This window comes from Otolemur garnettii, unplaced genomic scaffold, assembly GCF_000181295.1.
Source record: "Otolemur garnettii isolate 467f Iridium unplaced genomic scaffold, OtoGar3 scaffold00070, whole genome shotgun sequence".
NCBI classification, from domain to species: domain Eukaryota; kingdom Metazoa; phylum Chordata; class Mammalia; order Primates; family Galagidae; genus Otolemur; species Otolemur garnettii.
The window spans coordinates 5098473-5123115 of NW_003852465.1; the positions used below are offsets into that span (position 1 = coordinate 5098473).

The 24643-nt window shown below is 35.5% G+C and overlaps 1 protein-coding gene across 4 annotated transcripts in view; it reads left to right on the forward strand.

Moving 5' to 3' along the window:
• Window positions 1-24643, forward strand: part of TMEM117 (transmembrane protein 117) — a 435999-nt gene that overhangs the window by 263007 nt on the left and 148349 nt on the right. For all 4 annotated transcript variants that reach the window (XM_003793550.1, XM_003793549.2, XM_012807485.2 and 1 more), the window contains one exon: window positions 15654-15751. In XM_003793550.1, the coding sequence (XP_003793598.1) occupies window positions 15654-15751 (98 nt within the window). The remainder of the gene's footprint in view (window positions 1-15653; window positions 15752-24643) is intronic.

Sequence of the window (24643 nt, forward strand, 5' to 3'; positions counted from 1 at the left end):
ACCAGCAGACTCAGGCCCACGAGAAACAGCGGTCAGTAGAACCAGCAGACTCAGGCCCACTGAGATTTCAGTTATTAGAGTTATCTATACGGGATGCAAAATAGTATGTTAAACTTATACGTGCCAATGAATGAAGAGGGAATGGAAAATATTAATAAGGAATGAAGACTGGGTCGTGTGAAACTGACTCACAGTATTTTTAGGAATGGAAGTCTTAAAAGATCAAAATGAAAAGTTCAGTTGTTCAATTAGACAAAGAGAATGAGCGAAGCATAGCATACATCTGAAATATGTTTTTCCGGAATGACATGAAGAGAAATGGGAAATATCTAAAAGAAAGTAAGAGACAGAAAGTAAGATGTTCTAGTGTGCTCGAATCCAAGTCCCAGAAGATGACAATGGGGAAGAAAAAATATTGGAAGGGGGAAAAAACAAAGGTTTAGTGTTTTTCCTAATTGTTGAAATCCATGAATCTTCAGATATAGGAATCAGAATAAATTCAAAACTGAAAAAAATTTCATGCCCAGGCATATGAGAGTAAAATTACATGTTGTCAATGGGAAAGTAGCTATAAAAGTATAACACGAGCAAAACAAATCATCAGTAAAAAGATGCCAGATAGTTGATTGCTAATCAGCAACAATGGAGACCAGGAGAATGACATCTTCCCTGAGCTACAGGAAATGCAGCTTACAATAAGATACCCCGTAAACACTTTTTCTTTGGTGAGGGCAACAGCCAAGTAGACATTTTCAGAAAAATAAGGAGCCAACTTTATCTTCAAAGTTTCTTTAGCCCCTCACTGAAGAAGCTTTTCAAGGCAACATTAAAATTAAGGTCAAAGAAAAATAGTCTTAAAAAGGCAATCTGAGCTGCAAGAAGAGATTTGTCAATAACATATATTGTTTTTAATTATTTAATTTTAATGTATTTTAAATATATTAATCTCTTTTTAATTATAAACAAATGGACTATATTAAATAGCTACCATAATGATTTATTTAAAAAAAAAAAGCAAATTTTAAACACCAGAGGAAACTGAAATTCTGGAAAAATTTACATATAAGTTGGGAAGGGGTTAAGTTTGTTGAATTTGGGGAGTAGAATGCCGATATTGATTAACTAGGTTTTGCTAAATTAAGTGTGCAGAGTGACATTCCTAGCGCAACTTTTGAGTGAATAGAAATAGAAAATGTATAACATCTAAACCAGCCACAAAGACGAAAAAAAGAAATGAAATGCAAATAAAATCTCAGTCAACCTGAAGGAAGACAAAATTTAAAGACAGGAAACTTTTACCAATAGAGAGAATATGAGATGAAGTGGTAAGAAGAAATTGTTACTAAGCAAAATTAATGTCACTTTTCTCTTAAAGAACAAAGATCATCAGATTAGCTTAAAACATTTCCATTTCCATATTGTGTTACGATGTTCTATGGTTGCCTAGCGTGTACCACAAGCTTAGTGACATAAAACAAGATGCATTTGTTAGCTCACTCTTTGGTAGGTCCGGAGTCTATGTGGACTCCACAGGTTCTCTGCTTAGCATCTCATAAATTTTAAATCAAGGATTGGCTTGATTTTAAACCAAGTTTGGGCTCTTCCCTGGAGGAGATGAGGAGGAACTTGTTTCCCAGCTCATTCTGCTGGTTGGCGGAATCCAGATCCTTTTGTTTGTGGAGTTGGGTCCCTGTTTCCTTGTTGACTGTTACTAGCCCCTGTCAAATGGTTTCTTCTATGTTGGCAAAAAAAGTGCATCCCTTGTGTTTTATCCTTCTCAAGCATCAACTATCTCTGACATCTATTGCTTTTAAAGGGCTCATGTGATTAAATGAGGCCTTCCCAGTAATTATTGCAGGTCATACTCAGAATTTTGCTTAGCACATGAAACCAAAAATCTGAAAGTAAAATGGAGGAAAACATGTATTAGGAAAGTGTTGTGTAAAATAAAGTTGATGTAGTTATATTGATGTCTAGCAAAGTAGACTTTTGGGGAGAAACAAAGTATTTTTAAGATTAAAGAAGGGCCGGACGTTGTGGCTCAAACCTGTAGTATTTGCACTCTGGGAGGCTGAGCAGGTAGATTGCCTGAGCTCAGGAGTTTGAGAACAACTTGAGCAAGAGGGAGACCCTGTCTCTAAAAATAGCTAGGCGTGGTGATGGGAGTCTGTAGTCCCAGCTACTTGGGAGGCTGAGGCAAGCGGATCACTTGAGCCTAAGAGTCTGAGGTTGCTGGAAGATACGACACTACGGCACTTTACTGAGGGCAATAAAGTGAGGCTCTGTCTCCAAAAAAAATAAATAAATAAATAATAGGATTAATGAAGGGTACTACATAAGAAAGGTGTCACAATTTTAAACTTGTATGTACCTTATAATACACTTTCAAGATGTATAAAGAGTAAATTGGCAGAATTTGATAACTGACAGATCTACCACCATGGTGCTGTGGTAGAAAAGAGAAAACACTAAAAATCAGCAAGGTAAGCATTTAACATTAAGAACTAAGAAGAGAAATAAACGGCAACTACCAAAAAACAAATAGGAGAACCAGTTAAAGAACATAGTAGGGAGAAAATGAAGTTATGAGCAGAAATTAATGTAATAAAAGCTACTATAGAGAGAATTACAATGTTTAAAAACTGTTTTTGAAACTTGACAAATAATTACCAGGTTAATCAGGGTAGAAAGAAAAAAAGTGTAAATAAAACATATAAAAAATGAAAACTACATTATCAATAAAGATAACAGCAGAGATGAAAGATGTAACAATATCCTTCAATATGGATAAATCTCAAAAAAAAGAAAAAGAGAGAAAACATCCTGGATATATAGCTGAAACTGATATGTTAACAAAACCACAGAAAAGGAAAGGAATTAGAGCACTTTTACTAAGGGTAATTTTTAAAATATACCCTAAAGCCAGTATTTCAATTATACTTGAAATGAAAATATTTGGCTTTATTTTTAGACACTGAATGCTAAGTAGGATTTCTTTTCACAAAGATAACACATTTAGGTTATTTCTTTTTAATTTCTAAGCTTGCTATTATGAATGTCACTCAAACACTCAGACCATAGCGCTATAAGTATGTCGGTTTTCAGCCAACAATAAAACACAGAAACAATGATAGCTTAAACTTACAGGCCTTATTACTTAGTTTCTCAAATTCTGAAAATAATAATGGTTATGGTTGACTCATTAGTCTTTTCTTGGACTTGCCATTTACTAATATTGAGAGCATCCAGTTAATTAAACTTCTTTGCCCCCACACTGGGCTACACTTTTAGATTTGTCTAAAGGACCTATAGAGTTGGCCGAACCACTGTGGTAGGTGATATACAAGTCATGTGGCAGGCTACCTAGAGGTGCTGGGCCTGGGAGACCAAGCCAACTTGTTTGGCCCTGTCGTTAAGGCTGAGACAGAAAGCATTTCATTTAGAAAACTGTAATGCTCTGGACCCTTAGAACGAGATTGATTTTCCCGTTGAGAAGATATTTCCTCTTTTTGTGTTCCAAGGGCTCATTAGCAAATAACGGTTATGATCACATTTCTGAAAGCATCTTTATTTTTCTTCCTAGTAGCTGTCCATTCATATGTATAGTTACAGAACCATCATACCGTGGTATATTTTGTATGCTTCATTTCTCTAGCAATGTACAGTTATCTGTGTTAACAAAACAAAGAAGGTATGTGTACTAAAAGCTACTCATTCTTTCAAGCAATAGACAAAAACAAAACAACCATGTAATATAGGGTGAATGATATTGGATAATTCTGCCACCCATAAGGAATAGCAGTGTAAATAATTTTTCTTCTGGCTTCTTGTTCAGCAAAGCCTTTAGGCATTCTCGCTGTTCCTATTCATCCCGAAGTGTAATTCAACACGGAGGAAAGCACATTGTACTCAGGCACATCGTATTTATTTTGTATTTGCTAGTGTACTTTTTGAGACTCTTTAGAACTTGGCTGGGAAGGTACTTTTTGATTGGCTATATGTCTGAATGCAGGTGATTCAGATAGCTTTCTCTAAATGCTTCTCTATTCTGAGACATGCCCAATTTCCTTACTTAATAATAAACCAGTCCATGACTCACTGTAAATCAGTAGGGATACAGCAATAAGGTGCAATACATCACAAAAGTAGTGCAGGCTATCATTGGAGATAATAAGCAGGTGCATTAATATTCATGCATTATGAAATCCTGGTTGTGCTTCTAAAAAGCTGTAGAATACATTCTAGGTTTAATGTTCACCAGTAGATCTTTGCCAGTGATTTTCAGATACTTTTTGTAGCAATTTATTCAAGGCAATGCTAGGTGATTTAAAAGACTTTCATCCATGGTTTCCATTTACTTAATTGTATACTCTGTTAATGTTCCTCAATGCGTATGCATAATCCTTTCTGGCTAGACCTTGGGTCTTCATCTCAGCTGAAAGTACTGTTGTGTAAGACTGATCATGTATTTGCAACGGGGTTTGTGGTGTCATGTATGTGTGGAGGGTTGGAGGGGCAGAAAAGGGGGAGGAAACTATGTGCATTAACCATAGTACAATATTTCCCTGGGCTCAAAAAATTGCAATTTAGAATTTGCGTCCATCCTAGAGTGATCTAAGAAGGTGCATAAGAAAATAATGGTGTGCTCCCCTGGATGCAGTTACCCACAAAGCAGGGCCCCCTTATAAGGATGCTGTATAGCCTGATTCCCTAAGAAAAGTAAGGATTTCAAATAAGAAATGATAAAAAGTCACAAGAAAGTTTCCACTTGTCATCACAACACTGAGTTTGTTATTATTTCTGCAACTTCATACAGATTGGATGGACCCACACCCAAAATTTATACAGATGTTGCGACTGATGGCAGATTTACACAAAAAGAGACTGTAAAAATATTTCTTTCTCCTATAGTGAGGCTTTCTGGAGAGAAAAGAGCATGGTTTCTCCCACGCAGGTCTGAATATGGCTTGAGAGAGTCAGGAAACGAAATCATCTGGGCGTGTTTATGGTGTTAATGGGTGAAGTCAGGCTGAGAGTTCCCATACCTGGTTTAAACTTCCTGCCTTCTGATCACAAAGGAAAGCGCAATGGAGTTTTTTATTTTTTAATTTGTTTGTTTGTTTGTTTTGTTTTTTAATCAGCTTTTCTAAGTGTGGAGCTGAGAAGGATTGGTGAGGCTTAATGTCGTAAGCAGTCAAGTATAAAGAACAAAATGGGTTCAGTCTTCATACTACAGTTAGAGTGATGTTGCGAGGAATTTTGAAATACGTGATTGCAGAGTAGAGGACCACATATCAATATGTTTAGAAACAAAGAAGTAGAATAAATAATTTGCAGAAGTACTGGAGGGCCCTGGTGCCCCCCCTCTCCTCCTCTGCAATTAAGTTCTGACATATCCTGATTTGTGATCAATGACTCGTAACTCACGGTAAGTGTTCCTGTTACTCCTGATGCAGGCAGTGTTTGCTCTTGGCCTGAGAATGTGAAGATGCTCTCATTTTGATGTTGGCTTTGGCTATTGGTAAATCAATATATCCTGAACCATATTCCTTGAGCAGCAAAAGTCCTCAAATATTATTTGCTTTTACAAATTAAAGGAAATTCAGTAACTTCTCATCTTGTCTCTGAATGAATCAACATTCAAGGAAATTTCAAAGCATATGCCAAAATATAAATTCCCTTGATATTGAAAACTTGTCATTGATTGACTGTGCATGCTTGGTAAGTGCCAAATATTTGCTTATAAGTCTATCTTAAGAGTTTTTCTACTTTTGATATGCGCCTGTGTATGACCACAGCCTCAATTAAATCTGAATAAAAGTGACATCAACCAAGACAGGAAAAGAATATTTCAGTGATGGGATAATGCTTCCTTAATTGTTTTGCCTAAGTTTCTCAAGTAGACAGGAAACTGAAAAATATACTAGCCATGGTAACAATTATACCAGGACCTTTATCCAAGTATTTGAAAGATAATTACAGAAACCAATGAAAATCATGTTACTAGTGGCATATGTTACTACAGTTTTCATGAGACGGGAGACTCTACCAAATTGGGACAGGATTATTACTATTATCTTTAAGAGAAGAGTTAAAAACTCTACCTACTAAATGCTATTACGGAACACTCAGCATTCCATTTGCTAAAAACTCTTCATGTTTCATTTATGTTGTAAGTACACGTAGTCAGTTAGGCAAATAAATGTTTAAGTTTTCCCTATATGCTGAAGACAAACAACAATTTTCTTGAAAATCATCTCTCAAGCTACAACTGTCTCATTTTCAAATTTCTTTTTGGTTTTTTTTTGAGACACAGTCTCACTATGTCGCCCTCAGTAGAGTGCTATGGTGTCACCGCTCACAGCAATCTCAAACTCTTGGGCTTAAGCAATTCTCTTGCTTCAGCCTCTGGAGTAGCTGGGACTACAGGTGCTTGCCACAATGTCCAGCTATTTTTTGGTTGCAGTGGTCATTGTTTAGCAGGCCAGGGCTGGGCACGAACCTGCTGGTCTTGGTATATGTGGACGGTGCCCTACTCACTGAGGTATGGGCGCTGAGCCTCATGTTCAAATTCTTACAAAATCTCATATGACCTTAAGGTACTTTATTTTGAATAAAATTCTACTTGGGAAAGACATTAATCAAAGACACTGTTAATGAAGAATTGATGGGATTTACTCCAGTGGGCACAATGAGAGGGTATATAGCACATCCTCTGGGTGAGGGGCTCCTTTACAATGGGAACTTTACCTTGGAAGTGAGAACAATATAACCTAAAAATGTGTACCCTCATATTAATTTTAAATAAAAAAATTAAAAAAATAAAAATTGGCTTTGTGATTTAGATCCTGTGATGGATACTGTTAAGAAAAAGAAGCCTGTCACAGGTGTAGTAATTATTTTTAGTGATACAACCACAAATTGACAAAAATATGTGTCATTGTAAATAAGCCTCTTAGTGATCACCTAATATAGCAATAATTAATTTCTGTTTTACAATATGGAGGTTTTGGCAATCAACCAAAAGAAGGGAAAGAAGAAAAATCAAAGATGCTAACTTTATCTGAAGCTAAACTAAGCAATGTCTCTAACCCTGCTAACTTGTTTAACTTTTTTTTGTAGATTCTGGATATTAGTACTTTGTATGATGTATGGTTTACAAATATCTTCTCACATTCTGCAGATTGTCTCTTTACTCTTCTAATTATTTCCTCTGTTGTGCAGAAACTTTTTAGTCTAATTATATCCCACTTATTTATTTTTGGTTTTGCTGTGTTTGCTTTTGATGTCTCAGTCATAAATTCATAGCCTATCCCTAGGGCAATGTCTAGAGGAGTTTTCCAATATTTTGTTCTAGAATTTGTATAGTTTCAGATATTACATTTAAGTCTTTAATCCATCCAGAGTTAATTTTTGTATGTGTTGAGAGAGAGGGATCCAGTTTCATTCTTCTGCATGAAGCTATCCAATTTTCCCAGCAGCATTTATGAATCAGGTATCCTTTCCCCTATGTATGTTTTTGTATGTTTGTTGGAAATCAATTGGTCATGGCTCTACAGTTTTATTTTTGAGTCCTGTATTCTGCTATGTTCATCTGTGTGTCTGCTTTTATATTAGTACCATGCTGTTTTGATTACTATTGCTCTGTAGTATAATTTGAAGTCAGGTCATGTGTGCCTCCAGATTTGTTCTTTTTTCTTAGTTCTGCTTTAGCTATTTGGACCCTTTTTGGGTTCCATCTGAAGCTTAGGATTGGTTTTATAGACCTATGAAAAGTGACGTTGGTATTTTTATGGGAATTATGCTAAATCTGTAAATAACCTTGCCTAGTATGGGCATTTTAGCAATATTGATTCTTTCAATCCATAAGCATAGGATGTGTTTCCATTTGTTTGTGCTATTTATGATTCTTTCATCAGTGTTTTGTAGTTTACCTTATAGACATTGTTCACCTGCATAAAAGGTGATGTGTTTCCAAAAATTAACACATTTACTCTAGATTTTCTAGTTTGGATGTGTGCAGAGGTTTTTATAGTCTCTGATGATATTTTGTATCACTATGGTATCAGTTTGTTTTTCCTTTTCTTGAGAGGTGTCATGAGTTTGCTAATTTGTGATCTTTCTGTCTTTTTGATGTAGACATTTAAGGCCATGAAACTCCCTCTTAGTATTGTTTTTTCCACATTCCAGAGATTTTGGAAGCTTGTGCCACCTTTCTCATTCAATTCAAATGAGGTTTTGATTTTGATTTTCATTTTTTTATTGACCCATGTTTCATTCAGCAGTAGGTTATTAAATTTCTGTGTATTTGTGTAGTTTTTAATGGTACTTTTGGAAGTAAAGTCTAGTTTTATCACACTGTAGTCTGAGAAGATGCACCTTGTTTTGTGTCCTACCATATAAGGTATCTTGGAAAATGTCCTATGTGATTTGAGAAGAATGTACATTCTGTAGTTTTGGAATGTTCTGTGTCTGTTAACTCCATTTATTTTAGAGTCTAGTTTAAGTTCAATGTTTCTTTGTTGATTTTCTGCCTCAATGATCTGCCTAGTTGTGTCAGTAGAGTGTAATAGCCCTAACTTTTATAGTGTTGCTTTTTATTTCTTTTCTTAGATCTTTGTTTATCAATCTGGGAGCTTGTAAGTGCCTATATATTTAAAATTGCTACATATTCTTGTTGAATTTATCCTTTTAATCCTATATAATAATCACTGTCTTTTTTTTTACTATCATTGATTTAATATTTATTTTATCTGATATGAGAACAGCTACTCCTGCTGGGTTTTGGTTTCCATTTGTGTGCAATGTTTTCTTCCACCCCTTTACTTTTAATCTGTGGAACTCTCTGTGAGTTATAGGTTTTTTGAAAGCAACATATATTTGGGTTTTTTGAGTTTTTTCATCTATTCTGTCAATGTTTATTTTCTACATGAGGCGTTATACAGTTTATATTCAATGTTAGTATTTATATGTGAGATACTCTTTTGGGCATCATATTGATTGTTAACTAGTTGCTTTATTTGCTCCCTTTGTTATGGTTTGAAAAGAGCTGCAAGTTGTAACTTTAGTTATTTTTACACTGGTGGGTATCGATTATTCTATTTCATGTATAGAGCACTTTTAAGCATTCTTCATATGAGTGGTCTAGTGGTGACAAATTGCTTCTCTGGGAAAGGCTTAGTGTCTGCTTCTCTGGGAAAGGCTTTATTTCTCTTTCATTTACAAAACTTAGTTTTTCAGGGTGTAAGATTCTTGGCTGGCAGTTGTTCTGTTTAAGAAGACTCAAAATGGGACCTCATATCCTTTTGGCTTATCAGGTTTCTGCTGAGAAGTCTGCCATTAGTTGGATGAGTATTCCTTGTAAATTACTTGACTTTTTCGCATCATAGCTGGTTAGATCGCCTCCTTCACCTTGACTTTGGCCAACCAGAAGACTGTGTGCCTTTGTGATGTCCTGTTTGCCTTTATTCTTCCACATTTTCTATGCCTTTCTTATATCTGGATAGCTAAATCTTTAGCAATATCATGAAATTTTCTTCCATTGCTACCTCAAAGAGTTTCTATGCTTTCTGATTTTTCGCCTCCCTTAATGATACCTATGATTCTTAAATTCATTTGCTTTGCATAGTCCCATATTTCCTTTCCCTTTTTCTTTTATTTTTTCTTTTCTTTTCTTTCTTTCTTTTCTTTTTTTTTTGAGAAAGAGTCTTAATATGTTGCGCTCAGTAGAGTGCTATGGTATCACAACTCACAGCAACCTCAACTTCTTGGACTTAAGCAATTCTCTTGCCTCAGCCTCCCAAGTAGCTGGGACTACAGGCACCTGCCACAACACCCAGCTATTTTTTGGTTGTCATTGTTCTTTAGCAGGCCGAGGCCAGGCTCAAACCCATCAGCCTTGGTGTATGTAGCTGGTGCCCTATTCACTAAGCTATGGGTGCTGAGCCTGATATTTCTTAAGATATTGTTCATTTTTCTAGATTCTTTTTTTTTTCTTTTTTGATTGATTAAAATAATTTCAAAGCTTTGTCTTCCAGTTCTGAGATTCCTTTTTCTATTTGGTCTAATTGTGTTCTGAAATTCCCTAAATCATTCTTTCATTTCCAGAAATTCTGCTATATTTCTTCTTATATTACCTATCTCTTTGTGAATTCTTCATTCTTTTCTGAGTTAAGTTTTTGGTTTCATGTTGATGTTCAACTTTCTCATCAATTCTATTGATTTTAGTTATGATCCATACTCTGAATTCTGTATCTGACACTTCATCAATTTCCTTTTGTTTGGAGTTCATTTCTAATGTGAACCTTTGAGGGTGTGAAACAACCTGTCTTCTCATGTTATCAGAGTTCTTAATACTGGTTCCTTCTTGTCTGGTACCTCTTCTCTCAGCTCAAAACATGTAGATATGTGAAACACTTGTTCTCCTCTTCTGGGAACTCTATTTGTTGGTGAAAATAGGGATGAGTTCCCAGATGTTGAACTTGAGTCCTATGCTAGAAGATTGACTGGGCAGGAGAGAGGCAGCCCTGTTGGTCTTTAACACTGCTGCTCTCTCATCTCTTCCTCTTCTCCTCTGGTTGTCACTGCTAGCAGGTGACAGTCACATGGCAGTCGGTAGGGGCATAGTAGATGGTCAGTGCATGGCAGTGTGAACATTAGCTCACTCAGATGATGCTGCCAAGACAGCATGATGCATGCCACTGGCCATGGGCTCATGCTCCACCCAGGTCTCATAGCAGCTGTGGCAAGGCAGAGCCCACCAGCTGGTACCATTAGTGGTACTGGGTGCATGGGCACCTACTCTACCTAGGTCCCCTGGTGGAGGTGGGGATGCAAAGTACCTAGCCTCTCTGCTCCTTCCTCAGCCTAGCATGGGTGATGACAAGGTGGCAACAATGGATCTGGCCTCCAGGTAGATTCTGCACTTTGTGGACCTCAAAATGGCAAGAGATGCAAAAACACAGGGTTCAGAAGCCAGCAGGTCCCCACCCTGCTTTCTCTCCAGATCAGTGCTGCTCTGTGATCTCTAGTCAGCTTCCTATATCCAACTAGAGGGCTGTTGCAGAGGACAGGCCCTCCTGTAGCTCCGTTTGCAATATCTGTTGGGGAAGCATGGAGCCCCAGGTATCTTGCCTCTGTCCCTTCTCTATGCATGGGCACCTTCCCCAGGGACCTCTGATCCTGCCAAGTGGGTCACCTCACTTCCCTTTCCCTCACTTTGGATGCCTCCCATTGCCTCTCTGTTCATTCCCAATGATCTCTCCTAGACAATCAATGTGAAGGTGAATATCCACTCTCCATTTTCAATCCTCTCTGTTTCAGTGACTTGTACACAGAGTTTCCTGTCTGTCATCTTGACCCTTCCTCTAAATGTTGTCATAGTTATTGTTATTATATTTTAGCTTTATGTCCCTGATCAATATTTTACATTAATGTCATATACTTACCATAAGTGTATATCAAAAATGACTATAGCATATACAGTATCTGCATGTGAGTAGCTTTATAGTCAAGCTAAGAGGTTAATACTGGCAAAATTTGAGAATGATACAAGATACGATTTAATGTTCAGTTACGTTACACAAATCTTCTATGAAGCCTTCTTGGGTTATTGCAGCCTTCAGTGACCTCCCTTCCTTTCAGTGTTTAGCAGCAATTTTAGAGTGCATTCTGTTTTAACAGTACATTACTTCTGTATCATTTTCTAATAGTTTAGTAGATGATAGTCTCTTCTTTGCAGAAGTGATGAGACTATCAAGCACTTTGACTGTAAAGCCAGCTATGGAATGCATTACTGCAGCAAAATGATCGGGTGGAAGACCAAGATATGAGCAATAACACATCAGTAATTACTATAGCACCTACTAATATGTATTGTGTTCTCACAAATGATTCATAAGAAACTGAGGGACAGTTCTAAATCAGCAACACTTAAGAGAAAAAGCTAGGATCAAGACTCAGGCAGGCTGGCTCCAGAACTGGTGAATATAACAGTACCTTAGGAATGTGACCTTGCTGTTATTTAGCCTAATTGACTTCTCTTTGTCTGTTGATGAAAGGTAGGAAATAATAACTTATTTTTTAAAGCTACTGTGACAATTAATAAGGGAAATATATCTGAGAGCTTTGTGTTCTGTGAAGCTCTGCAACAAATGTAAAATATGACTGCCATCACTGCTGTTTTCATGCCGTCATTGTTGCCACAGCATTATATAGGCTCAACCCAGAGGAGCAAAGATTTCCTGTGGATTCCTGTAGAGATGAATGGCTTTCACAATCATTCACTGACTTTTAAACTCAAAGAGCATGTTCTCGTTCAGATTGCACAATAGCCATGCCCTGTAATAGTTTGTCTTCTACTGAGAAAGACTATCCAACAAGGCCTGGTGTGATAAGTGCCATAATGAGAGTCTGAGTTTTGTGCAGAGACCCAGTAAACAGGAAAGTGAAAGGGAAGAATTATGAGACTCAAAGAGTTAAACACATTTTTCACACCTTAGAAAGAAATACCTACAGCTTCAAATTCTGATTTCTTCCTGTGGAAGAAGCATCAACAGGCTCTCAATTGTATTAATGCTACATGGCATTCTTCTTGCATCATCTCTGTCTCTCCTGCATCTTCTCCCACAAAGACTGTCCTTGATCAACACGAGGAATGAATTTCATTTCTCTAATGCAGAAGGTAATTGGATTTTTCTTTATTGAATGCATCCCTTTAATGACAGTCCCTGCTTTTGCCAATTTAGCTGCAAGTGACCTGACATTGATCTGAGGGTAGGACTTAAAATAAAGAGTTGGAGCTGGAGGTGACAAAGATCAGCTGCCTGGCATCAAAAAGAATGTTTTTTGCCTTATCTTGCCATTTCCCTGAGAAAATTCTTTATCCTTGAATGTCATTTAAGAAAAAAAAAAGAAAACGTGCTGCTGTAATAATTGGTCATACAGCAGCAGATTGCCTCCTTCTAGAAAATATAATAAGTATTTCCCAGAATGTGCCCTGGAGAAAACATTGAAAATTGAATAAAACCCACCCGGTAATCATTCTGTTCCTTGAAAATATTTATTACCATGCAAACTCTTTCGGCAACAGGATAAATATTGCTGAAGAGAATTAATTAAATCTTTTAAAAATCTGGTGAAACATGAAATATGTATTTACACAACCCTGAGGTTTTATTAAAAGATTTGACATAAGAATTGTTATTTAAGAAGGTTATGAAGGAGTAGTGGATGCAATTGTCATATTTAGAAAACGTGTAATTTCATCCTCAGGGGAAGTTATGAAACTCCTTTTAAGCCCAAGAATATATAGGATTTAAGTTTATCTACTTTTATCTTTATTCAATTTTTAGTGAAGTATAATTCTCTTGATTCATGGTTAATTTTTATTCTATTGTGTTCCCTTTGCTCATTTTGATAAGTATCATGAATCATTTTTGATGGAAAATGCAATCCATGGGCATTAGCCTGAGTAAGAAAATAAAATCTTGTAATTTTAAAGGATTAAAAAGAAAATCCAGATAAGAACATCATCGATGAACTAGTTTTCTTTTAAAAATAAGTAAAACAAGTGTTTTCCTTTTTGAATTCTTAACGTCAGGTGCATTCACGTTTATAAAATGATTGACAGTTTCAAAAAATTAAGTGAAGGCTTATACGCAAACTATTTATGATTTTTGAATATTTTTAGATTTAACAATGAAACCACATCACATAATTACTGTAGGCCTTAAACTATAGACAGAGCTAGCATAAATCTGCAGTGTTACTCGATGAAGGGGCATGAACTAAAGTTGGTTGTCATCAGTCAAGAGAATCTTAGAAACTCTATTTCTAGAAATGACATAAAAAAGAATATAGAGAAGATCATGTGTTTTCTGGAAACAGAGATTCTTATCCACTATTCCAGTTACATCACACAATAAGTGCAGCATTGGCAAGCCAGTGAGTATTTCTAGAGACCATTTCTTGGATCTAGATGGGCTTGCTTGAGAATTTATGTGCCTTCCACAGAAAGTGACTACTATTGAAGGGGTTACTGAGACAGAAGGACCAGAAGGACTCCCCACTGAGTCTTTCATCATAAAAGATTGACTCTCAGGGTAGCGCCTGTGGCTCAAAGGAGTAGGGCACCAGCCGTATATGCTGGAGGTGGTGGGTTCAAACACAGCCTTGGCCAAAACTGCAAAAAAAAAAAAAAAAAGGTAACCTATGGCTGACAGGCTACATCTTACCCTCTCTCTGTTTTTGCATTGTTCATAAGATAAGAATTGTTTTTATATTTTAAATGATTGGAAAAAATCAAGAGAAGAATCAAAAGATTGACTCTCATCCATTTCAATGGCCTTGTTGGAAATTATACTTAAAGGCAATCTCTCTTGCTATAAAGGCAAGAGAAAAATATGTTTTAATGGACAATGAAAATTTTTTCTTAATTTTTTAAATAGAATTCCATACTGACTTCTTAATTTGAGTATATAGTTTATTTGGACTTGAACCTTATTAATTAAAGTCATAATTGATGAGGTAATGTTCTCTTCCCTTAAAGGAAAGGTACCTTTTCTAGAAAAAATTTAAAGTGTGTGTACACACCAATACAAACACATTTTCCTTATTTTTGAAAAGAAGGAAATTAATTCCCCTGGTTTGTTAAATGCCTTTATAATTGCTAGTTACCTGTTTATCATACTTTACTGAAACTATGAAATGCGATTAGCTAATGAGTCATTTACTTTGTTAATGGGTCTTATATACAAGCATTTATATCATAATTCATTTGGTCATTTCTTCTTTGAGAAAATATTTTGTTCTATTATATAAAAGATTCATGAACATTAAAAGGTATCATAAAGATAAATCTTCACCTTCAAGAATTTTAAAGATTAGCAGAGTTAAAAAAAAAATGAGTTCTCACATGAGTAATTTAAGCAGAAGATGGAAAGTGAGACATAACGTGAGAAGGACGGATGAGGAACGATGCGTCTCTATAGGTTGGAAAGAAGAGTGAAGCCATCACAATAGTAATATGATTTTATGTGGGCCTCAGAAGACGGGCAGAACCTGTGCATGTGGATAAAATAAAGAACAAAAAGGAAGAACATTGTGCGAGAGGGCATAGAATTATAGGAAGAAAAATGCTAGCTGATTACTTCACTAATATATACAGTTGAAGGCAAAGATAGAGATAGATTTCATCTATTATTTTAAGCTATATGTTAGATAGATATAGATAAGGTATAACTAAAAATCTAGACACATGAGGAAATACTGGAATTTGGAGTTTCCAATTTAGACAAACTTAAAAAGAAAATGGTATTTTACATTTATGTTTTGTTTCCATAGAAATACTAATATTCAAAGGTACCTTCTTATGTAAGGTAGTCTTCATTGATACCTTCAAAGGCAGTGTCAGTATCTGGCATGTCGAATGCCTTTAAATGTTTTCATCAATATAAAGTCAAATGAACCATTGAAGTTTGTCATTGTATGAAATACATTCTCCTAGTTTTTGTCTCTCCACATATTAATATTATAATGTTAAAATATTAATATGTACAAACTCTTTTCTCAAGAGAATGTGAATTATAGGTTTATAATTAAATCTGAATTTACGATTTCTGCAAGTGCTAAATATATTTCATGTATTGTTTCAGGTCACTGATATGATGCTTCAGGACAAGCCCTATCCTGATTGGGGAAAATCTGCTCGAGCTTTCTGGAAGAAAGGGAAGGTCAGAATCATTTTATTCTGGTAAGGAATTGTTTTGTATATTTATTTCCACCTTGGCTCATTCACTACAGGAATCGAGTTGGATGTAATTTTTCTTATTTTTCTTAAATATCATACATAGCATTCTATCTACACAGGCTTTTTTAAATGGCTACTGTGCTCCATTAAAACCATTATCCTCATTATTTTAGGAGTTAATTTCTGCTTACACATTATTACATATTCACATCTACAAAAGAAAAATTTTCCAAGAAAGTAATGTACTTAAGATTTGACCAGAGGTAAGTAGGTGTTTTACTCAGCAAAAATAAGTTGTAATTTTCATCAGTAAAACATGATATATAAAACTATCCCCTATAGATACTAGATTGCTTAATATATTTGACAGGATCTGATTTTGCTCTGAAGAAGTAACAGAGAGAAGGGACCACGTTAGGAAATAATCTGGCTCATTGATGTTTCTTCTCTACTCAGCTCAGTAATTGCAATTAACAAACAATTCATGTCTTATAGAACTTTGTTTTTGTGGAGTTACCATCTGTTTATGTATAACTGAACATGCTTAAAAAGAGAGGAGTTGAGAGAGAGTAAGAAGGTGCTATCACCTGGCTAGGGGCACTCCCAAGCACAGGTATTCATCCTGATATGTGAAAAGTTATGCACACCAACACTCCAAAATGTTGTATGGTCAACCCCTCCTTATTCACAGTTTTGCCTTCCATGGTTTCAGTTACCCCGGGTCAACCATAGTTCAAAAATAGTAATCGAAACATTACAGAAATAAACAGCTTATAAGTCTTAAATTGGGCACTGTTCTGAGTAGCATGATGAAACCTGTGCCCTCCTGGACACAAATCCTCCCTTAGACTGGGGTATCCATGCTGTCTGCACTATATGCCCCTTACACTTAGTAGCTGACTCAATTGTTGGGTCAACTGCCACAGTATCCTAGTGCTTATGTCCATGTAACCTTTATTTTACTTATAATGGCCCTGGTAGTGACATTGGCAATTCAGACATGCCAAGGAAGAGCCATAGTGCTTCTTTTAAGTGAAAAGGTGAAGGTTCTTAACTTGAAAAGAAAAGAAAAAAGAAAATTATATTTTGAGGTTGCTAAGTCCTATGGTATGAATGAATCTTCTGTCAGTGAAATGGTGAAGAAAGAAAAAGGAATTCCTGTAGAATATACTCAGGGTTCATTCAGTACGATGCACAATTTCAGATGTCCATGAGGGTCTTAGAACATGTACCTCCCACATCAGTGGGGAATATGGTAACTGATGATATCTTATGCTGGTCAATTTCACCTTGTACACCTGCCTTTTGACATAAAAAAAAAAAAAAAACTTGTTTATTCTTAGATTTAATCCTGGGACTTCATTTTATTTTTTTGTACCAAAACTATAAAAATTATAGTAACTAAGTATTTGGGAAAATTTTAACTCAGTGTTATCTTTTATGCTTTGGCACTATCATTACATTTTGCTAGAGATATATGACATTTTGAACTCAAATTTTAGAAGGTAAACAAAAGTGGAATTTTCAATAATGTGAAAATGAATTTGATTTTTTAGATGTTTATTCACACCTTAACTCTAGGATGGCCTAAATTTATGATGCTGTCTAACCTCTACATGTTTTCCTGTTTATAGATAATTTAAGTAATATACAGTTTAGTATTTATAGACACTAGGCTAAGGACTTTACATTTTACATATTTCTTCATTTAATCATGACAACCCTGTAAGGTAGGTGCTATTATTATAAGCATAGGTCTCTGATCCTGGAGGCCTCATTTTTAATTATTGCATGAGATTGCCTCTAGAAGAATGAAGGCTATATCAGGGTGAAAAATTCTGAATCTTTATCTTTAATTCTTTTTTTGGTAGTGATGCTAAATAAGAATACAAAATTCTGGGGAGACCCCTGTCCTATAAAATCCTCTGCAGATGTTGTAAGAATTATAATTTGAAAGGGGATAGACTCTGATATCAGTAGTTATTTATGAACCGTCTCTCTTAAAACAATATCTATTTACTCAGCTTACCCATATTTTGTACTAGTCAGTGTACCTTCAAAGGCAGCCCACTGATGTCTGTTCTCTGCCAGTTATCAAGGTTACACATACCTAATCTGCAAAGCTGGGCCTTATGGAAAGTAATCTGAAGGCCCCAAAGATTGTTGTCATTAGTCACTCTTAATCACAATTGCTGCTTCAGAGGAGAGGAATCCATGGTAGATTTTTCCTGAACCATCTTAATACATTTTTCCTTGAACATTATTGCTCAGTTCTTTACATTAGCAATCTCTTCTCTACAAATGGGTTTATTTTCAGCATATGTGATAACATAGCCATAGTGGGTAACCTAAGGCATAGTTTAAATGTTGCAAAAATAATAATTGAATTAGTCACTGTCAAATACATAATATTCAGACATGGAGGTCACACTAAAGTTGGCATTTATTCTTGTAGTCATTGTTTCTGTAAAATTACTAATAATTAGGTAATTACATATCAAAAGTAGTATTTCACATCACAGAAAGCATAAAGTAACTGACAAAAAATTAAATACCACTTTAAAAATATTCTTTCTATTTTATCCATTTCTATTTGGCTCGGTTATCTTGACAACGGTATTCATGGTTTTAAAAAGGAAAATCTGATGCGAAAAGTTGAATATGGAAATTATGTGGGAAGCAGAGATTCTCTCTCTTTTTTTCTTTGCTCATGTTTTTCACATAAAAGGGATTTAACAAGTATAAAAGGCATTTTGTGATTTTTGTATTTTTTTTTTTTTAGGCCTAGGAGATAAAATACAGAGATTATTGCAGGGTTTTAGCTTAAATAAAAGACTGTATTTACATATTATGTGTCATCCACGCAAAAGGGGTGTTTTCTTTTGATTTTGCTCTAGTTCAGAAAAGGGAGATTAGTGTGAAAATGTATGGTGCAGAGGAACTTTTGAAAAGGAAATCTTTCAAAAGTTGTAGAGTGATTATGTGCAGCAGTTTGAACAGCACAACATGCAATTTTGTTCCAGTAAACGTACCTCTTATCCACTTGTCGCTGCTTTAACTCACAGACGCCTGTCAGAAACTATATTGTTTGCCAGCTGTGTGGCTGAGTTCTTCCTTGACTCTTAGTGATAGGTGTCTCTGCATTGAAGAAAATGGATCCTATTTCTTTCTGCAATTGAACAGAGATGAGGTTGCTAAAGCACATGGGCTTTCATATTGGTGAGGACACTAAATTGTGGCTGTATTTGAAAATACCAAATGGGAAAGAGAAGAATATTCATAGATCTCTTCTGAATCCCCTTTCCAAGCTGTTTTGACTAATAGAAAGAATGAGGGGATAAGAATCTAAGTCCTATGTGGGTGCTCTATGCTTTTCAGAGGAGCTACCAACAACTATTTTCACTGACTTGTATATAAAGTAAAGAGCAGAAAAAGAAAAAAACAAATAATACGGTATTCATGTTAGCTTCTATACCTCTGTTTTATTTATGCCCTAGAAACATAACTTCTATATTTTGATGGGAAACATCTTAATAAGGGGAGACAATCTTCTTTGTTTAAAAGAGGAATAGCCAGGGGGAGGGATTGGGAGATCTGGTGGTCCTCATTAGGGACTCACAGTTACTCCAGTTCTTCCCCTTCCAGACACATAAGAGGATTCCACTTTTCTGTCCCCCCTCACTACACGAACTGCCTTCGCCAATGAAGGTTGAATAAAAGTGCATATAATATTCAGTGAGAAGTGCTGAAAAGAGGTCTTTTCACAGTAGGAATTGTGGAAGCTTGTGTCTAGCTAGATCCCTTGTCATTCAAGCTCCCCGATAAACCAAGCATTTTTAACAACCCAGTGGACATGTAGTGAGTGACCCAGTGAGTGACCAATGATCCTTTACAGTGGTAAGACACTGAGCTTGGGGCTGTTTGCTACTGTAGCATAAACTAGCCCCTTGTGATGTGTGCAGAAAAGCTGAACTTTGTGTCTTGAGGTCTGGCCGTCAAGTGTCAAGGAAATTGATGCTGGAAACTGGAAAGATGATAATCTAAATGTCATAGTGGTGAAACTGTTGGTAAAAATATGTGGTCTGTGATTACTGGGAATTGACAAAAGAAATTGGAAAGCAAAATGTTGGTAGTATGTTGCTGTGAGTATCATGTGCCACTGTGCACTCCTGTTCCATCCTGGCACACACAGAGAAGGATATTACGAATATTTTATATATTTTTCTCACTTTTGGATGAATAGTGTCACATATTTTAAAAAAATACTTTCTCTAACACTCTAATAGTTTGAATTAGGAATTTCTTAATCACAATTATCTTAATTTTACTGGGAAACATGTTTTTCCTACTTTAAGTATCAGTTATTAAACTAATGTTTGCTGATGTTTTTTCTGCTTAAAATATCAGTTATTAAACTGTAAAGGAAGGAGCTTGTTTAACTTTGACCAGACAAGAATTAATCAATAAATGATTATTATCTTAATCTACATGAAATACAATATAGGTAACTAATGTAAATATAAAAATATAATAAACTAATAAGAAAAAATTAAGGTTAAAAAATATGCAACCTAAGAATCAGGGGGGAATGTCAGGCAAAAGAGTTGTGGTAAGATTATTAGTAATCCTAATACCCAGATGTCTTCTACAGGGCAACCCATTACCATTATTAAGTGAAAATGAATCATTATTTGTTTTGTGATGCACTGATGAAAACTAAGGGAGGTGGAGAGTTGTAGGGGAGGGTTCACTCAACACAAGTTGAGGCCTGTGACAGTGCCTATCAGTGAACAGTCTCTTTCTAGGCTCAGACTGCTACTCTCATCTGGATTCAGCATGAATTCATTTCAGCAGTGCTGGTTACATAACACCAGTTCCTGCTTCCAGAAAATCTTTTTCCTATATTTCTCCTGCTAGCCAGGGTACTCTTTGTGGATGCTTTCTTTCTTTAGAATAAGGGACAGATTCATTAACTGTATTAAAGGTCGAAATGCATTTTTGTTTGTTTGTTTGTTTGGTTTTTTGTGCCTAGGAAGTTTTCTGACAAACTGGAGATAGAATCCATAGGCAGACATCACAGGTCAGATGAGCTCATTCCCAAACTTGTTCTCACAAAGGTTAAATAAAACTTAATTGCAGTTGCTGGGCATATGAGTGATTCACATTCCAGATAACCAACATCCCTATGTGTAAGCTGGACCAAATTGCTACTGAGGCAGAGAAAAATGCAAGCTTGCCATATTTACTCATTCATTCTTATCTGTATCTGTTTACTGTGTTAATTATTCTACTAGTAACACATCAGTGAACCATGAACATACACCTTGATGAACAAAGATGCAAAAATTCTTTAAAAAATACTAGCAAACTAAATTTGACAGCTTATTAAAAGAATCATACTCCACAAAGTGGAATCATATTCCACAAAGTGAATTTATCTCTGGAATGCAAGGATGGTTCAACCTATGTAAATCAATCAGTGTGATTATACCATACTATACTAACAGAATGAAGAGTTAAAACTACATGATCATCTCAATAGATGTAGAAAAAGCATTTGACAAAATTCAACATCTTTCTTATGATAAAGACTCTGTATAAACTAGATTTTAAGGGAATGTACATGAATGTAATAAAGGTCATATCTTTGATAATGATATGGTCATATCTTATCTTTGATAAGACCCCCACAGCTACCCCCCACAGCTAATGATATGGTCATATCTTAATGATAGGTCATATCTTATCTTTGATAAAACCCCCACAGCTACCATCATTCTCAGTGGTTTAAAAATAAATAAATAAAAGAAAGCTTTTCCTCTAAATAGGATGAGGGTGCTCATTCCCCCTCTTCTATCCAAGTTAGCACTTGAAATTCTTGCCAGAGCAGTTAGGCAAGTGAAAGACAAACAAACAAGAAAGTTGGAATTGTTGTACTCAGATATAATTTAACCTGTCAATCATAACTGATGTATTATTTATCAGTCATTACTTCTTTATTGAAATATCCTTATAATCCTATAATAGAGCTCTAATTATTTATTGTTTTCTTCGTCCCATTGATATTTTCATGGTTATTCCTGATCATCATTCCATTTAATTCCCACTGCCTCTCTGTGGGGTAATTGTCATGATTAGGTGTATTTTAACAACAACAACAACCAAAAAAAAAAGAAACCTGCTGGTTAGGTTGCATAGCTAGTAAACAACAGAGTTGTGGTTCAAGTGCAGGTTCGTTGATTTCAGAGCCTTCACACTGAATGGCTTCACCTATTTTAAGATGTTAAGACGTTTAACATATTAATACTGATTAATCAAACTTTTAACACATATATTTGCTACAATCCTTTCTTTCTCCTTGCAAGTCTATTTGAGTTATATAAAGAAAGACAAAATTTAAGAAGTCTGTTATTTATTTAATTTTCTATTAACCTTGTATTGTTGGCAAAGAAATTGTTGGCAAACAAAAATAAGTGATTTTTCCAAGGTTACAAATGTAGTTAATGTTCCTATAGGAATGACACTGGAGGGCTACGGATCCCTCATCTTTCTTCTTTATGGTCTCACATTGCCTGCCTATATTCTTTGTTTGCTTGTTTGTTTGTTTGTTTGTTTGTTTGAAAGAATCAAGAAAATTGAAATAAAAAGAATTTGCCAGCGATTAGATATGTTGAAGTAACTGCTATGGTAAGTCAGTGGCAGTAATCAGAACATCGTGTGTAGTATAATGTAATTGTACATCATTTTCTTTCAGGTGTGGGAATTGAACAAGAAAAAGATGTACAATATGTAGTTTAATATGCCAATAAAACATGATGTGTTAACAGAAGCTTCACTTAAGTTCACATATGAAAAGCCAATTACTGTTTTTCTTCTCTGGCATATCATCAGGGTTTTCAAGGACGTCATTTCTTTAAAACACATTTACAAAGTTGAAAATAAAGACTACAGTTGGTGTCCTAAATGTTGGCAATAACAACCACAACAAATCCCAGTATTTTACTAGGAGGCACTAGAAGTGAGAGGATATTAAATAATATAGCTAATCTTGAAAAAAATGAATTCAGTGTTCCTGATGAAAGCATCTGCCAAGGACATAATATTCCAGCATTGATTGCCAGAATATATCCAAAGATCTTTGCATTCTAAAGTTCTATGATTCTGGGTAGACTATTTCCTTTTCTAAGGTTATCTTTGTGTTTGGATAAGCATGAAGTGCTCAGAGTAATGACTAATGCAACTCAAAGTAACATCCTAAGGACATGTCAAATTAGTGTTAGCCTACTTTTTCCACAAAACATTGCCTAGCTGGTAGAATATATTCTTTGGAAGGATATTTAATGACATGGGATGTGGTGGGAAAGAAATGTGCTGATGCAGATACTTAAAAAATATAAAAAGCTGGTGTTTTGACTGTGAACAGTAAAAATGATGACAAATGGAAGGAGACATACCCAACCATATTCTATATGATTTCTATTTCTCATGGGGTTATCAAATCAGAGTTTGCTTTACGGGTATATTGGAATTGATGAATAAGTAAGTGAACATTTGATAGTGGAAGCCAAATTTCCCAGCATCTGAAGTTATAAGCTACAGTGAACAACATGGTGCTGGGTTAGAGTCAAAGACATCAGTAGGAACCTCAGTTTAGTTTACAACGGGGTAAGATGGATAGTTACAGAAATAATTTTAGGTGTCTCTGTAGGTGTGGTTTAGAATAAACATGTGTTTCCTCACTCTATCTGCTGAGAGAGCTTAAACAGAATGATACCCTAGAAGCAATGAACATACCAAGTGCCCAGACCAGGGTTTTCAATACTATTCTTCAATAAAAGGAGCCATGGCTCCTGGGAGAAATGACGGATTCCAGTTCTGGAACAGAGGATATGGAAACTGATCCTGGAGCATCATGTCATTCAGAAAGTAAGGAAGTGTTCAAAAACAAATTGATGGGGAAGAGAAAAGGCAGCAGGAATCAACCCCAAAGAGCTACCAGTAGCCAAAGTCGGAGAAATTTGACACCTTCCCAAAATTATGTAGTATTAGATTAGAACCCAAACTGTCAAATAAACATTTATGAGTTCATACTTATATGAAAATGACTAAATAAATAAATAGGGGAAGAAGAGACAAATCTCCTATCTAGAAGAATTCTAAATAATTTATGTAGTTATTTCCCCACTCAAAATGTTTACGCATACCACCCCACTTCTCAAGTATGGGCTGAACTTTAAGACTTTCTTCCAAAAATAGAGTATGTAAAACAGTATATAAAGGGGGGAAGGAGTAGTTTTATAATGGAGAAATCTAGAAAATATAACCCTGACCTAATGATCAAGCCTAGCATTGTCAGTAATAAGTCCTTGTTGATAGCATGTAGGTTAAAAATCCATGCATCTCTAAAATGATGCGCTATTATAAATATTTTGCATGTCTCTGGTCACAGTTTTTAAAATACTGTATTCTGGTTAGAACAGAAAGATAAAAGAGAAGGTCAACTATTTCCTTCTCTAACAATCTGAGGGGGCCTTCTCCCAAATTATTAGTTAATCCGTAGTTATTCATAGCAGTTGTTGCCTCTATCTCTGTAGACTTCAAGGCTGCAGCAGCCATACTTTTCACATGGTTAGAGTGTTAGCCTTAGAATAAGCTTTGAACCATGGGCTTTATTTTCACTGATATCATTCCCATCTCAATATAGTAATATCTCAAATATCAGACAAACAAAAACGTTAGAATATATTTGTACTCTAGAACTGATCGTGTCTTCCTGAAGGGTACTCTTCAGCTGCTGGAATGTGAACTAAGGGGATCATCAATAAATTTTTAAATACTAGTTAATGATACCTGTAAGGCTCTTGGACTAAATAATGTCTTTTTGAGGACTCAGGC